Here is a 16563-nt window from a genome sequence, read left to right on the forward strand (position 1 = left end):
TGCCAAGGCAACATTTAGTTTCACGTGATACTAAGTAATTAAATCTAACATTAAAAAAATGCAAAATATAAAATTAAAAATTATATATCAATAAAACGGTAACACTTTACAATAAGGTGCCATTTGTTAACATTAGTTAATGTATTAACTGACATGAACAAACAATGAACAATACATGTATTACATTATTTATTCATCTTTGTTAACGTTAGATGATAACAATACAATCATTCATTGTTTATTAAAGTTAGTTCACAGTGCATTAACTAATGTTAACAAGCACAACTTGTGATTTTAATAATGCATTAGTAAATGATGAAATTAACATTAACTAAGATTAATAAAAGCTGTAGAAGTATTGTTCATGCTTAGTTCATGTTAACTAGTGTTGTTAACTAATGTTAACTAATGAACCTTATTGTAAAGTGTTACCAATAAAACTACAGTCATATCTGAATTAAACTATAACACATTCACAAATAAATGAATCAAAAACAAGTGATCATTTCAACACAAAACTGTAGAATAAATCATATCTCATGCATAAGCATTCAGTAAATGTGTTGAGATTTATCTGTGGTAAAGTGGAAATCTTACTGTACTCTACTGTAAGTCACTTTGAATGACAGCATCTGCTAACTGACTAATTGAACTACAGTAAACATATGAGGCTGTAAACTGATGTGAAATCATGCGGTTTATGATCTGGTCGTGAAGCGAGTGAAATCTGACCGAAGGCAAATCAGGAGCGAGAGAGTCGTCCCCGAAACAAAAGCATGCGACAGCAGCAGCTTTCCACACCATGTTTAGACACACAGAGAGCCGGGGCCGTCGATCCCACACACACAGGGCCGCAGGGACCCGGATAAACTGCACCTGTGTGTGTGTGTGTGTTTCATGCAGTACCAGGATCTGCAGCTGTCTGCGCTTAATCATCTGAGCGTGTGCGGTGTCAATACGAGCAGCTATAATTACACACACACACACACACACACAGCCTTACGGCCATCTAACTCACACACGAACTAAACACAAATCACTGATCTAAACTATTCAGAACTCATTCAGTTTCTAACCCAAACACTCTTCCTGTCTGTCATTGGTCAGTCAAACTAATAGTCCCGCCTTCAATTCACACTATTGGTCAGTTTTTGACTGGTCAGAATCTATGTGTTTCCCTCTTTAGGAAATCAATAAATTGATAGTTTATTTACTGTTTACTCTGCATATAAGGAATGAATAGATGAATTTCAACTGAGATTAAACAAAGGCAACAAAAGGGAACTGCAAATAAAATTAAGGAAGGAAGCAAAATTTAAATACACTGCGATTTAAAATAAACTCATAAATTATCTGTTTTATTAATTTGACGACATTTAATAGAATGAATGACTGCTAATTAATTTCCAAAAACATAATTATATCATATATTTATATTGTAATATTTACTATATAATATTACGTAATACATTATTTATAAATATGCATATACATTGATTTAATATATTTAATATATCATTGTTACATATATATATATATATATATATATATATATATATATATATATATATATAATTTTATTTATTATTCAAATAATATTTATTATTGATATGTATAAATACATACCTATTATATATAATTATGTTATAATTATATAAATAACATTATAATTATATTAATAAAATTACTAATTTATATTTATTTATATTAATAAAATAAATGAGTTTGTGCTCAAAAAATAAAATTGATCTGTCATGCTTACATTTTTAATTGCAATTTTAATCACAAATCCCTGTCATTCTAATTTAACGTGATGCTAATGCAGATTCAACTCAATCTCATGAACTGAAAGGATCTGATTCTGAAATGTTTTTCAGTGCATCAGCGTCTGAGCTCATCCGGTCAGGAACAGAGTCTCTTTGAGGAGCGTGAGCTCCGGTCCCCGGGGCCCGGGGCCACAGGTGCAGGCCATGCGGGGGCCGCCGCCGCTGGATCGGGTTCTGTTTGCAGGAATCTGATCCGTATCCTGTCAGGAAGCCGACGGTTTCCCCGCGCGGATCAGATTCGTTACGGAAGCTCGTCTGCCACGATGAAGCTCGTCTAACGAGACGCCGGCTGCTCGTGTGCTGAATTAGAGGAATGTGACAAAAGCAAACACGACTCGACCAGCTTCTTCTGCTGAAGTCATTCATTTACAGCCATCATAGGATGCAACATTTTTGTTTTATGTGACTGTAACTTTCAGAACTCAAACTTCATCTCCAGTCCAATTATGTATTACTTTATTTATTTGATTAAAAATACTGTAAAACAGCAAAATATTATTACAATTTAAAACATCAGTTTTTTATGTGATATCTGTTAAACTGTAATTTATTCCTGTGATGCGCAGCTGTATTTTCAGCATCATTACTGCAGTCTTCAGTGTCACATGATCTTCAGAAATCATTCTAATATGCTGATTTGCTGCTCAACAAACATTTATGATTATTATCAATGTTGAAAACACTTGTGCTGCACAATCTTTTTGTGGAAACTGGGATACATTTTATTTTTCAGGATTCACAGATGAATAGAAAGGCATTTAGCATTTATTTAAAATAGAAATCTTCTGAAACATTATAAATGTCTTTACTGACATTTTTGATCAACTTAATGCATTCTTGATTAATGAAAGTATTCTTTGAATGAACAATATAGCGATAAAGAAAGAGTCTTAAAGACACAGAAGCAACATTTTTAAAAACATGATTAATTGTCAAAGAAAAGGTAACGCAAACAAAGTGATAACAGAAAAGCGTAGGACCTGTTCCTGTAAATGAAGCTTGTGTTCCTGAGAACTGTAATACAGTCATATTTGGCCAGAACTCAGTGACCTTGAAAACACCTGCAGTGAACGAGAGACGCGACAGCTTCAGAGTCTGAAACACGCGACTCGCAGAGTTTGATACTGGAGAGTTTGAGTTCAAATAAGTCAATAAGGTACAAAAGGAGTTAAAAAAAAAAAAAAAATTATAATTATGTATTAACAGCACAGAAATGCAAATGGATTGCCAATGAAAATTACATTTACTTGTATTTGAATGTTTATTAATATGCATCGGCACCTTTCAATTTGAGAATTAAAAAACATCTCTTCATTGGTCAAAATGACCCAGAGCATGTTATTTTAATTTCATTTACATACTATTATATTTTTTATAGTGTTTAGTAATATTCTGAATAAGTTTTCATTTTAATTTAGTCAAAGTTTTAGTAATTTTGTTGTGTCTGTCATTTTTAGTAACTTGTTTTTATATTTATGTCTATTTTTATTATTTAATTTATCTAAAATAATCTAATCTAAAAAAAAACAAATCCTTGTTTTTAAATTTTATTTTATTTCAGATTTTCCTTTTTCATTATTTCATTCAAATTTAAACATTATTTTATGCCTTTATTTTTAGAGATTTCTTGAATTTCTTTTACATTTAAATTATAAATATGTGTATATATAATACAAATAAAAAAAGTATAAAATACATTTTGTATAGATAGTTAATATATATAAATTTTAATGACCATTTTTAATAACACTCAAGTATTTTTTTTATTGAAACATCTCTATTTACAACCAATATTTTTATCCATCTTTACTTTTTTTTTTTTTTTACTGAACTCAATGCAGTGCATTCTGGGATTGATTTGTCTGTGAAAGATACTTAGCCAAAATGAGTCTTTGAAAATAAAATTTGGCACAGACTTAACTTGAGAAGTGCGTCTATGAACCCTGAAAAGGCTGTCAGCACACTAGGTTTCGAAACAAGCTGTGTCTCAGTCTTCAGTCACTGTGTGTCTGCTCCTCGTTTCAGTCGACCGTGTGGGAATTTCACCCAAACACGCTGGAGAAACTACAGCATGCCACCTCCAGCTCCACCTGCCCACGCGCTGTAGGAGCGTCGAGCACGGGAGGAACTCCTCATGACTCATGTGCGGAGGAGCGCTGAAGGTCACGACTTCTCTCCCACTCCAGTCTGTCCTTGACTCATGCTTTCATCTGATCGAGAGCCAGAACGCTCGACGGAGATCAGCAGCACCTGCTCATGTTCAGGAGGACGCAGAAAACCACCAGCTCTTTACCCATTTAACACCAGTATTGTTTAAACACATGTACTGGAAAAGCAGCGTTCAACTGTGAAACTATGATCTAAAACAGCATTGTTCCTAATTCTTTTATGATTTTTATTCATCATAGTAATTGATAGACTACTTATTTGTCACTGCAGGAGTGTTTAACAGGTGACGTATGCATGCATGTGCATTTTAACTTGAACTCTTGGTAAACTCTAACTTACTCCATGCATATTCTAAACTATCCATGCACATATTAAATATGAGCTGAACAGGACTCTGAAAGTCATTTTTACGTTTGAATAGTTTATTTTTAATTTATTTTTTTAGGTTTATGAAGACAATATCTAAATGCATCTTCCACGGTAAATATTCAACATGAAGTTGACATTTGTCATGAGCATTTAAAGGGTGATTAAAAGCTTTCCAGTTACCTGAAACATACTTTTCCATACAAATGCATGTACATTTTAACCTAAAATCTTGGTTTTGATTAAATATAAACTCCATGGACACATTATGCATCATGCATTTGTTAAATATGAGCCGGAATGGACTTTGAAAGTAATTTTTCCATTTCAATAAAAGTCCTCTTAATATGAATCATCCATAATATAATTATTCAGCAATAAGTTGACACATGTTGCACTATGACAAAGCCCCTAAAACTATTTTAGGCACTGCATTTGTCAGATTCTTTTATAAGTATTATTCATGATTATTCACCTTATTAATGGACTGACTAATTAAGTCCATTTATAAAAAGGAGGGTGTTTAGAAACCTTCCAGATACCTAAAATATACTTTTTCTTCACACATGCATGAACATTTTAACCTAAAATCTTAACGTTGGTTAAAAAACAAGCTCCATAAACACATTTTGCAGCGACTACCCATGCATTTATTAAATACATCCTGGAATAGACTCTGAAAGTTATTTTTACATTTTAATAACAGTTTATGAAGACAATTTTTTTTAAATATGAATCATCCACAATACATATTCAGCATGAAGCTGACATATTTTGCAACTTCCTAAAACTATGACCTAAAACAGAATTTTATAATTATTATTCATGGTTATTCCTCATATTAATTGACAGACTACTTATTTGCACTTATAAAAGTTGATTTGTCACTGAAGGAGCATTTAAAGGGTGACCTAAAGCACGCTTTTCCTTACACATGCATGAACACTTTGAATCTTGGTTTTGGTTAAAAACTTTTTAAAAATTTGCATGAACTATCCATGCATATATTAAATATGAGCTGAAATGGTACTCTGAAAGTTATTTATGATTTTTTTTATTTTAATTTTATATTTAAGAAAAAATGCCTTCTAATTATGAATCATCCACAATAAATATTGATCATGAAGTAAGGTTGGCCTTAGTAAAACTGGTTTTGACTGGTATAATCATCAATATGGGATGGTAAACAACTCAAGTTGCGTGGTTCTCCTTTCTTCAAGAATACTCTGTAACACACTCACACAGTTATCAGCCTTCTCAAGGAAGAGCAGATGAGATGAAGGCTCCTCGTAAGCGCAGATGTGTTGGAGTCTGTTTATCTCCACGCTGACCTTGACGGTGCCATAAAACACTGAAAGCACCAGTTCTCCCTCTTATCACTCCGCTGAGCATGAGATACTTTAAACACGATTGCTGTTTCTCCACACGATTCACAGAAACGCTCAGGAATGCACAACCGCAGACGACTCTTAAACACAGAGACGTGAGCCACAACAACGGCTGAATCATGTACCACTTACACTGAGCCGTTTAGAAACAGAAATGTGAAAAATTCCCCGGAGAAACATCTAAAGCACGTCTGAAGAGCAGCAGAAGATGCAGGCGAAAATGCATGTACAAAAACACAAGGCAGAACAAAATAAAATTTAAAAAAAACATTTTTACTTCCGCAACCTAAGCTTTCTGAGCGGAACTGTAGGTTTGATTGATGTGGGATTGATTGGATAGTGAATTAATTGATCTAAAATATAAGAAGGACAAATGACATTACTGAAATTGACTGTTTTTATACTTATGTTTGTGATATTTTGAATGCATTGCTTCATTTTGCAAGAGATAAGTGAGGTATTTTGCATGTTGTGTGTGCAATTCTTAAATTTGTTGTGTGTAAAGTTTTGAAAAAAAGAGGCAAAACTGTAATATGAACTGTCCGTGATAAAACCAGAATGAAAATGTTGACTGCAGTATCTTTCCAAGTCCACTTGTCAAATAAACCTGGTATTACAAATATTGTTGGCTCTACATCAGATTGCTTTTGTTCAAGCAACTGCTAAAATGCAATATAAACTTAAAGAAATTCATCATCAATACAGACAAATGCACAACAATCAAGCTTCCTGAACACATCTGACTCTTGAAGTTCATCACTAACATCACGCTGAACGGCAGCTGAAGCAGTAAATCCATGTGAACGTGCACCAGCTGCGGGATATTTCTGACCCTCAACGTGACACACAGGGGTTTCAATTATTTTAGGTGAGGGCGCGCGCATGTGCGGGTGTTTGTTCATCTGTGTGTGTGTGTGTGGGCTGAGAGAGTGGAATTGATTTTACAGCCTGACGCCCAACTGCGTGTTTAACAAGTGTCTGACAGTAGATCCCTCTCCAAGACTTCGCCAAATGCCTCAGCGACCAGCAAAAACCCAGCAGCGGCGACACACAGACGTCAGACTCTGCTGCATGCAGGTTTTTCCACTTCGTACACGTTAAAGCGCAACTAGCCTCTCCATAATCAATTTTACACCAAAACGATGTAAGCACATGCACTGGAAAAACAGCGTTCAGATCTAGTATATTCTACATCAAGTGACATGTCCTGCAACGAGACTGAACTATTGGATAAAACAGCATTTTATAATCATAATTCATGATTATTCATCATTTTAATGGATATTTACATCTTCGCTTTTAAAACGGCTTTGAAGAAGCACTTTTATATTATGGCGTTTGAGTCTGATTTAAGAGAGAGACGTAATATATGTTTCCTATTTTAAGATGTTGTGTTTGTTATTGTCTTTGTTTGGTTTTCCTGAATGCATTGTACAGCACTTTGGGCTAAATGGCATAAATGTGTTATATAAGAAAATAAACTAAACTTACATTTAGCGGACGCTTTTATCCAAAGCGACTTATAAAAGAGGACAATATACGCAATCAAAATCAACAAGAGAGCAATGATACAATACAAAACAAAAATATTGTATTGATACAATACAATACAAAAGAGCAATGATAGCAATTATTTGCACGATTTGTCACTAAAGGAGCATGTATCAGGTGATCAGGCCTAAAACACACACATGCATGTACATGCAAAATCTTGGTGCTGATTAATAAATAAACTCTATGGACACATTTTTCAGCAACTACCCATGCATATTAAATATGAGCTGAAATGGACTCTGAAAGTCATCTTAAAATTGAAATAAAAGTTCATGAAGACCAAAATCTCTTCTTATCATGAATCGTCCACAGTATATGAAATTGACATTACTTGAGTATGACAAACTCCCTAAAACTATTACCTAAATCAACATTTTTCTGATTCGCATTTCATGATATTTCATCATATTAATGTTATTAATTCTTTTAAGTTCATTTGTCACTGCAGCAGCATTTAACATGTGATCAGAAACTTTCCAGTGACCTTAAACACACTTTTCTTTACACATGCATATACATTTTAACCTAAAATCTTCGTTTTGGTTAAAAAATAAACTCCTTAGAAATATTTTGCATCAACTACCCATGCATATATTAAATATGAACCGAAATGGACTCTAAAAGTCATCTTAAAATTTTAATAAAAGTTAATGAAGACCAAAATGTCGTCTTATCATGAATCAACCACAATACAGTTTCCCTAAAATTCCCTTATTCATGCTAATTCATCATATTAATGTCATTAATTATTTTAAGTTCATTTGTCAATGCAGCTGCATTTAAGAGGTGATTAGAAACTTTCCAGCTCCCTAAAATACACACACACATGCACATGTCAACCTAAAATCTTGGTGTTGATTGAAAACAAACTCCACGGTCAGGTTGTGCGTCAACGACCCATGCATATTTTAAACGGAATGCATTTTAAAGTTCTCCCCGGTGCATATTTGGCAAATGCAGCACTGCATTTCTGGCACCCGTCCGACAAATATTCTAAACATGAAACATGACGTACAGCATCAGGGGGTCATACACAAACAGACACCAGTTAAACGCTGCCATCAGAGCCAAACATGCAGACGGAGATGGCAGTAAACGCTGATACTCACCCTGAGCGGACGAGAGCAGCCACAGCAAACACAGCAGCGATGTCCAAACCTGTAGCTCCATCCCTGAGACTCGAGCATGGAACCAGGGCATGGAAACACACGCACGCCGCTCGCTCCACAGTTACTCCACACTGACGGCCGGCCTGCGACGGACAGAGAGAAAGAGGGTGTTACTCTCTCCCTGCGATTGGGACGGCCCCTCCGCTCCGGACACCTTGTGGAGAGACAATAAAAGCAGCAGTTGATCTCTGCGGCTCAGCCGGGACCCCAGCGGACCCTCCTCACGCACAGGGGAGGGCCGTCCGCTGAAAGGAGGCCAGGGGCCCCCAAAAACAGCCTCCAGCGCTCGGTGGGCCGTCTGTGAGCTCAGAGTCACGTGACCACAGCGGCTGCCCTGACAAACCAACACCAGTGCTTTAAAGGGGTCATATGTTACCCTGGACCACAAAAGCAGTCATAAGGGTCAATTTTTTGAAATTGAGATTTATACATCATCTGAAAGCTGAATTGATAAGCTTTAAACCATACATTGATGTATGGTTTGTTATGATAAGACAATATCCGGCCGAGATACAACTATTTGAATACCATTTGAATCTGAGGGAGCAAATAAATCTAAATATTGAGAAAATCGCCTTTAAAGTTGTCCAAATGAAGTTCTTAGCAATGCATATTACTAATCAAAAATGTTTTGATATATTTACGGTAGGAAATTTACAAAATATCTTCATGGAACATGATCTTTACTTAATATCCTAATGATTTTTGGCATAAAAGAAAAATGGATAATTTTGACCCATACAATGCTTTTTTGGCTATTGCTACAAATATACCTGTGCTGCTTATGACTGCTTTTGTGCTGCAGGGTCACACATGACGATGCTAAAAAGAACATTGTTTTGTGTATTTGGTGTGTGTTTACGCGGTTTAAGGTTCAAAAAACACATTATTTTTCACATACCATACATTACCGTTGCTCCTCTCTGCCCCAATTTTCTGAAACACGTCGATTTTTACAAAGCTCATCGTTCTGAGAAGCACGCTGTGCTCTGATTGGCCAGCTATCCAGTGCGCTGTGATTGGCTGAATACCTTAAATGTGTGATGAAATGTTACAACCCTCACCATATGTGACCCATGCTGGCAAAATGAGTCGGAATGAGCAAATTTTCTAAAATTTGTTATTTTTATTATCTTCAAAATAATGTAAGACTTGTTGGAATCGGACAAAAAATGCCTGAGCTACAGCGTTTGAAGGCGATAGAGTCAGAATAGAGTTGATTTAGAAAAAAGTCGAGTTAAAGTTTTCTGAAGATTCCAAAGCAACTTGTTGTCCAGAAGCGAGCAGAGAAAAGGTACTCTAAGAAAACGTACAAATAAAGATCATTTTAGATGTTTAATGCTTAACGGACTTTCTTTCGTCGCATAAACATTTGGGCGGTGTTATGTCACCGTTTTGACTAGTATCTTTCATTCGTAAAGAAAATGTGAGTGGTGCAGATTGAGGAGAACTCACTACACTAATAATAAGGTGTTGTGGGTGGTTGCCAGGGTGTTGCTAACCAACAAACAGACAAACCAGCAACAAATACAAACCAACTATACTAGACTAAATTAGTTTGGATTGATTTAACTGGTCTCTTTTATTTCATAAAGTAAATATGAGAGGTGTTTGTCATGCAAAAATCACCAAATTAACAAAAGGGTGTTGTGGGTGGTTGCCAGGGTGTTGCTAACCAACAAACTGCTAAACTGATAACAAATACAAACCAACTATAGTGGCTTAAACTAATCTCTATTTAGTTTTTGCCCATGAAAAACCGGGTGTACTCATCCATGTAATGTATGAATTATATAAGATTATTTTGTTATAATGTATTTTGTGCATGAAGTGTTCAACATTCCACACTTATTTTTTCCTTATTTAACAGCATTTAAAGTGCATTTTCAGTGTGAGCACACTACTCAAAAGAATAGTGCATAAGTACGAGTTTTAGGATGCACCTGATGATACTATGTTGCGACTTACTGAGTCTGACTTACTTTTAAGTGTGTAAACCAGTGTCTTAACCATTTTTTTATCATGTTTCTATGCAGTATGTTTTCTGTAGGATTCTGGCATTTAGCTGGTTCAATTTTAAATTTACTACTAACACTTAGAGGTTTGATTGCATCATTATGAGCTCTAATACTAGTGATAATTTACTTATGTTTAACAATATTTTAAACCGCAACTAAGAATAACAATAGTTTATGGGGGGAAAAAATCTCCATGTAGTTTGACATCGAAAACATGAAAGCAAATCACACACCATGTATTCTCACTCAAAGTGCTGTAAGAACTAGTTCCTGCCGGGTCGGTTAAGCATTTCCTCCTTTCCCCTGTAGGGTGCCAGAGGCTGATTGACAGCTCATTATGGGTGGGATAAAGAACACAAAGCAGCAGTGAAAACACACAAGAGCAGAAAGTGCGCATGACAAAAGCCATTCACACGTCAGGTGACGGCGGGACTCACCTCGGGCCACGACACGCCCCCTCTCGCCCTAATCTCACCCCAACACTCACCGACACATACAACTTAAGCCGATTAAGAGTTTGTGCCATTACTGGGATTACATCAAGAGCACAGAGATTCACATGAGAAATGAGCAGAATGAATGTTAGAGGAACTTCACATGTTCAGCAGATCAGACCGTTGAAGAAAGTGATCAGACGCACACGCTGGATCAGAAAACAAGAGAAAAAATCTCACATCTAGAGACTAGAAGATCACAGAGACATGCTGAGCACTAAAGATGAATACTGGATATTTTCTTTTACCAATATTCACACTTTTCTACTCAAACAGTTACTGGTTCCTTAATATTGTGTATTGTGTCTACAGATAAATGGAAAATTTTGGTCCCAATTTTCTTTTGGAAACATTTCACTTCATCAAAATGGACTTAGTTTGTCAACATTATTATTATTATTATTGTGTTGTTGTTGTTATAATAAAAATATCAAAACACATAGCATGTGCATAGCATAGCATAGCATTGAGTTTCTATTGTAGTAATCTAATGTTTATATAATTATAAATGTGCCAAAAAGTATAAATAAAACAGCAACAATAAAATACACAATAATAATAATAAAAATAATAGTTAATTAATATATATATATATATATATAAATAAATATAAATGCTAAAACACATAGCATGTATTGGTGTAACCAATTCATGTTAATTAATTAATATTAATCTTTATAATTGTGCCAAACAGTATAAATAAAGCAATCATTTAAAAAGATAATTAAATTTACATTTTAAGACAATATTAAAATAATCAGTGTTGGTATCGGTCATAAAATTTCATTCAATCACTACTCAGAAAACTGTATAATGCCCTTAGCAACCACCAATGAAACCCTAGCAACCAAATAACAACATGTCAAAAACACTCTTAAGAACACCTTAACAACTGCAAGGCAACATTCTGATTTCTTTCAGTAAACAAAAATATAAATATGGCATAAAACTAATACATATTTTATTAGTGTTATTCTTACACTGATGAGTGTAACCCTAATCTCAACTCACTCAGAGATCAATTACCCCGCATTCCCTCCGACGCTCCACACTTTCCTCTTTCTCCAGCCGTGGCACTGTGAAGGTGGGAGTTTGTGTGTGTGTGTGTGTGTGTGTGTGTGTGTGAATGGATGTTTGTGGATGGGCTAAAAACAAAGGGAAAGTGAGAGCAGGAACAATAGTGTGGGCTGCTGGGAGTTCAGTGGGGCGGCAGTGATGTGACTGCGGCATCGGCGCTGTCAGCGCTCGTTTGCTGTGATTACATGCGATCGGGAAGCTGTGAGTAGGTCAGGCCCGCTCACACACTGGCCGCGAGTTCCATCAAACGCCCAGCGTGAGGCCCGCTGCTGAAAAATGGGCCGTCCGGGGGAATGCGAGGGGCTGCACGCTCTGATTCCACCGCCAGAAATATGAATCACTGCGGAGAAGAGCAAAGCAAGAAACACACAAGACCTGACCAAGAACTCAGAAAGAGAAACAATCTTGTCACCATTTAATTTTGCACTTTTGAAAACAAGTCTTTCAGGTGAATAACAATCTAAAATACAACTTTCCCTCAAAAATTAAAGTTCTGTCATTGCTTTCCTCTGCCTCATGTCATTTCAAACCTGTTTGACTTTTACTTCTTTGGAACCTGAAAGGAAAAACTGTGACCAGGATGTTCTTTTCCATTCAGTGAAATGCTGCTAAGCACCAAAAATGACAAAAAGCTCCATAAAAATATCAAACTTTGCTTTGTTTATAGAGATTTCACCTCTTTTTCTAGCCTGTACTGCTTTTGTTGATCCTCAATTGTACAGTAAGTTGCTTTGGAAAAATAAGTGCAAATGTCCTTGAATAAGTGTAAATGTACATGTAAATGTACTGTTCAAAATTTGTGGTTGGTAAAATATTTTAATATTTCTGCAAAGTCTGCTCACCAAGGCTGAATTTATTTGATCAAAAATACACAAAAAATAGTGAAATATTCTTAAAATCTATATAGGAGGTGGCTGTTTCTGACACTATGTTTGGGGTCAGTCAATTTTTTTTTAAGATTTCTGAAAGACATCTCTGCTGCTCACCAAGGCTGAATTTATTTTATCAAAAATACAGTAAAAATTGTGAAATATTATTGCAATTTAAAATATCTATATTCTATGTTAATACAGTAAAATGTATTTTATTTCTGTGATCAAAGCTGAATTTTCAGCATCATTACTCCAGTCTTCAGTGTCACATGATCCTTCAGAAATCATTCTAATATGCTGATTTGCTGTTTAATGTTGAAAACCGTTGTACTGCTGCATATTTTTGTGGAAACCAGGATACATTTTATTTTTCAGGATTCACAGATGAACAGAAAGTTCAAAAGCATTTATTTAAAATAGAAATCTTTTGTAACATTATAAATGTCTTCACTGTCACCTTTGATCAATTTAATGCATCTGTGCAGTATAAAAAGTAAATTCTGTCAAAAAAGCTTTTTGAATGGAAATGTACATACATGCAAAGGCATCACAGATGTATTCTCAGTCTTCTGATGTCAAACGTAGTAAAAATGTGCCGATGCACCACATTTAAACGGCTTCATATGCATTAGAAGACTTGAAATAAAGCACACAAGTTTTATGGATTGTTTCTAATCTGCCTTCACTGTGTTTGGTCTGCTTTCACTACTTGAAATAAAATAGTGTGAAAATTCTGCTAAATGTCTCCTTATCCTTATACGGAGAGTCATACAGACTTGGAATGGCATGAAGGTAAATAATTATTTTTGGGTGAACTATCCATTTAAATGGTTTTATTATTCTTGGAACTATAATCAACCAACAAACCCTTGGGCAAAACACACAAAAGCTGCAGTTAGCGTTCCCTCACATACATGAGAAAAGGCAAGAGGTTCAGAGTCTGTGTGGATTTACAGCCAGACGACTCTGTTGCTCACATGAAGCTGGAAAATCTGTGAGACAACCGCAAAATTCACGACTCAAGTGAGGAACAAAGGACGCGGGCGCAAGCAGTCGCGATGGCACGGACTCTTGAATTACAATAGCGGCTGACGGAATGCGATCCGTGAGCGATGTTCTGCCTGACAGCGACTCTGACCCCTGCCACTGTGAAATTTCAACAGGGGATTTTCTGCCGCGCTTTTTTTTTTTCTCCGTCTTGAGTGGTCGTTGAGAGTTCGGTCACGGAATCTGGGAAAGACATTCCACTTCCTATGAGCCAACAGCTGCATGCAGGTGGGAAACCCAATCGGACCGCGGCACTCGATGCCATCAGACCATCGGCATCTCCGGACCATCCTTCAGCTCTCAACACCTCCAGAACTGCACTTACAACAGCGATCTCTCCCTGCTATCTCAGACACAACATTAGAAACATTAAACATTAAACATCCCCCATAGGAGCACAGAGGATGCAGTTTCCATGGCACTGCACTCTGTGCTCACTCACCTGGACAATAAGAACACTTATGCAAGTATGCTGTTTGTTGACTTCAGCTCAGCATTCAACACTGTCATCCCAACCAAGTTAATAGCCAAACTTGGAGACCTGGGCATCAATACCTCAATGTGCAACTGGATTTTGGACTTCCTGACCAACAGACCCCAGAATGTTCGATCAGGATTCACCTGTTCCACATCCATCACACTTAACACTGGTGTACCACAGGGCTGTGTGCTAAGCCCGTTTCTCTACTCCCTCTTCACCTCCGACTGCAAGCCTGTGTATGGATCTAATTCCATCGTCAAGTTTGCAGACGACACCACAGTGATTGGCCTCATCAGTAACAACGATGAGACTGCCTATAGGGAGGAGATCCAGCACCTGGCCACATGGTGCACTGAAAATAACCTGCTCCTCAACACCACCAAAACGAAGGAGCTCATCGTGGACTTCAGGAAGGAGTCAAGAGGCACACGACACCATCCACATCAATGGAATGGCTGTTGAGCGTGTCTCCAGTTTCAAGTTCCTGGGGATCCACATCTCGGCGGACATGTTGTGGAAAACCAACACCTCCAGCCTGGTCAAGAAGGCTCACCAGCGCCTCTTCTTTCTGAGGACACCGAGGAAGAATCAGCTCTCCTCGGCTATCCTGGTGAACTTCTATCGCTGTGCAATAGAAAGCATCCTGACCAACTGTGTCACAGTATGGTATGGGAGCTGCTCTGTTGCGGAGCGCAAGGCACTGCAGCGGGTGGAGAAAACTGCCCAGCGCATCACAGGGACTCCACTACCTGCCATCGAACACATCCAGAGGAAACGCTGTCTGCATCGAGCTCGCAGCATCCTTAAGGACTCCTCTCACCCAGCCCACAGACTGTTTTCTCTCCTGCCCTCCGGCAGGCGTTTCAGGTGCCTCCGGACCAGCAGATTAAAGAACAGTTTCTTCCCCAGAGCTGTCTCTTTACTGAACTCTAACCCCCGTTGATCCACTTCCTCATATATTGTTAACTCTTCTCTCCTACCTCACATCGGCCTTATTTGCACTACTGAATGTACATTTTTATTACAGTAACAACTGTTTACTTTTGTATCTTGCACTACCATACCTAAATTGGATTATGCTCAATTGCACTGCCGACTGGTATTTACATTATCAATGTTTACATTAGCATTTTGCACCGTACGTCTAATTGTAATATAGAATCACTTCCACTGCACTTTTACACCTTGTTTATAGTAATAGCCATCTGTATATATATATATTGTATTGATAGTACATATCACCTGTAAATTCTGTTTATAGTAATAGCCATCTGTATATTTATTCACTATACATATTCACCTGTAAATTCTGTTTATAGTAATAACCATCTTTCTATATATATTTATACATATATTCAGTACATATCCTTGTCCTGCACTTATTCAACCATTGTATATCCTGCACTTGCTGCTATTGCACTTCTGGTTAGACCTAAACTGCATTTCGTTGCCCTGTACCTGTACTTGTGTAATGACAATAAAGTTGAATCTAATCTAATCTAATCTAATGTCAATGACAGAATCCTGCCGATGAGTGATGCAGTGTCGTCTGAGGGCCCAAAGACCACGGGCATCAAACAAAGGTCTTCAGCCTTGTCCCTTACGCACAGAGATTTCTCCAGTCTCTCTGAATCTTTTGATGATGTTATGCATTGTAGATGATGAGATTTGCAAAGCCTTTGCAATTTGACGCTGAGGAACGTTGTTTTTAAAGTATTCCACAATCTTTTTACGCACTCTTTCACAGATTCGAGAGCCTCTGCCCATCTTTACTTCTGAGAGACTCTCTAAGACATCCCTTTTATAGCTAATCATGTTACAGACCTGATGTCAATTAACTTAATTACTAGATGTTCTCCCAGCTGAATCTTTTCACAATTTCTTGCTTTTTCAGCCCTTTGTTGCCCCATGCCAACTTTTTTGAGACCTGTAGCAGGCATCAAATTTCAAATGAGCTCATTTAGTGGATAAAAGTGTAAAATTTCTCAGTTTAAACATTTGTTATGTTGTCTATGTTCTATTGTGAATAAAATATTGGCTCATGTGATTTGAAAGTCTTTAAGTTTTCATTTTATTCAAATTTAAAAAAACATTCCAACATT

At 36.8% G+C, this 16563-nt stretch overlaps 1 protein-coding gene across 2 annotated transcripts in view; it reads right to left on the bottom strand.

Moving 5' to 3' along the window:
• The window catches only part of bmpr1bb (bone morphogenetic protein receptor, type IBb), a 101406-nt gene that overhangs the window by 26029 nt on the left and 58814 nt on the right, over positions 1-16563 (bottom strand). For both annotated transcript variants that reach the window (XM_058789299.1, XM_058789300.1), the window contains one exon: positions 8413-8555. In XM_058789299.1, the coding sequence (XP_058645282.1) occupies positions 8413-8503 (91 nt within the window). In that variant the 5' untranslated portion in view covers positions 8504-8555. The remainder of the gene's footprint in view (positions 1-8412; positions 8556-16563) is intronic.

The sequence above is a fragment of the Onychostoma macrolepis genome, chromosome 10 (assembly GCF_012432095.1).
Source record: "Onychostoma macrolepis isolate SWU-2019 chromosome 10, ASM1243209v1, whole genome shotgun sequence".
NCBI lineage: Eukaryota > Metazoa > Chordata > Actinopteri > Cypriniformes > Cyprinidae > Onychostoma > Onychostoma macrolepis.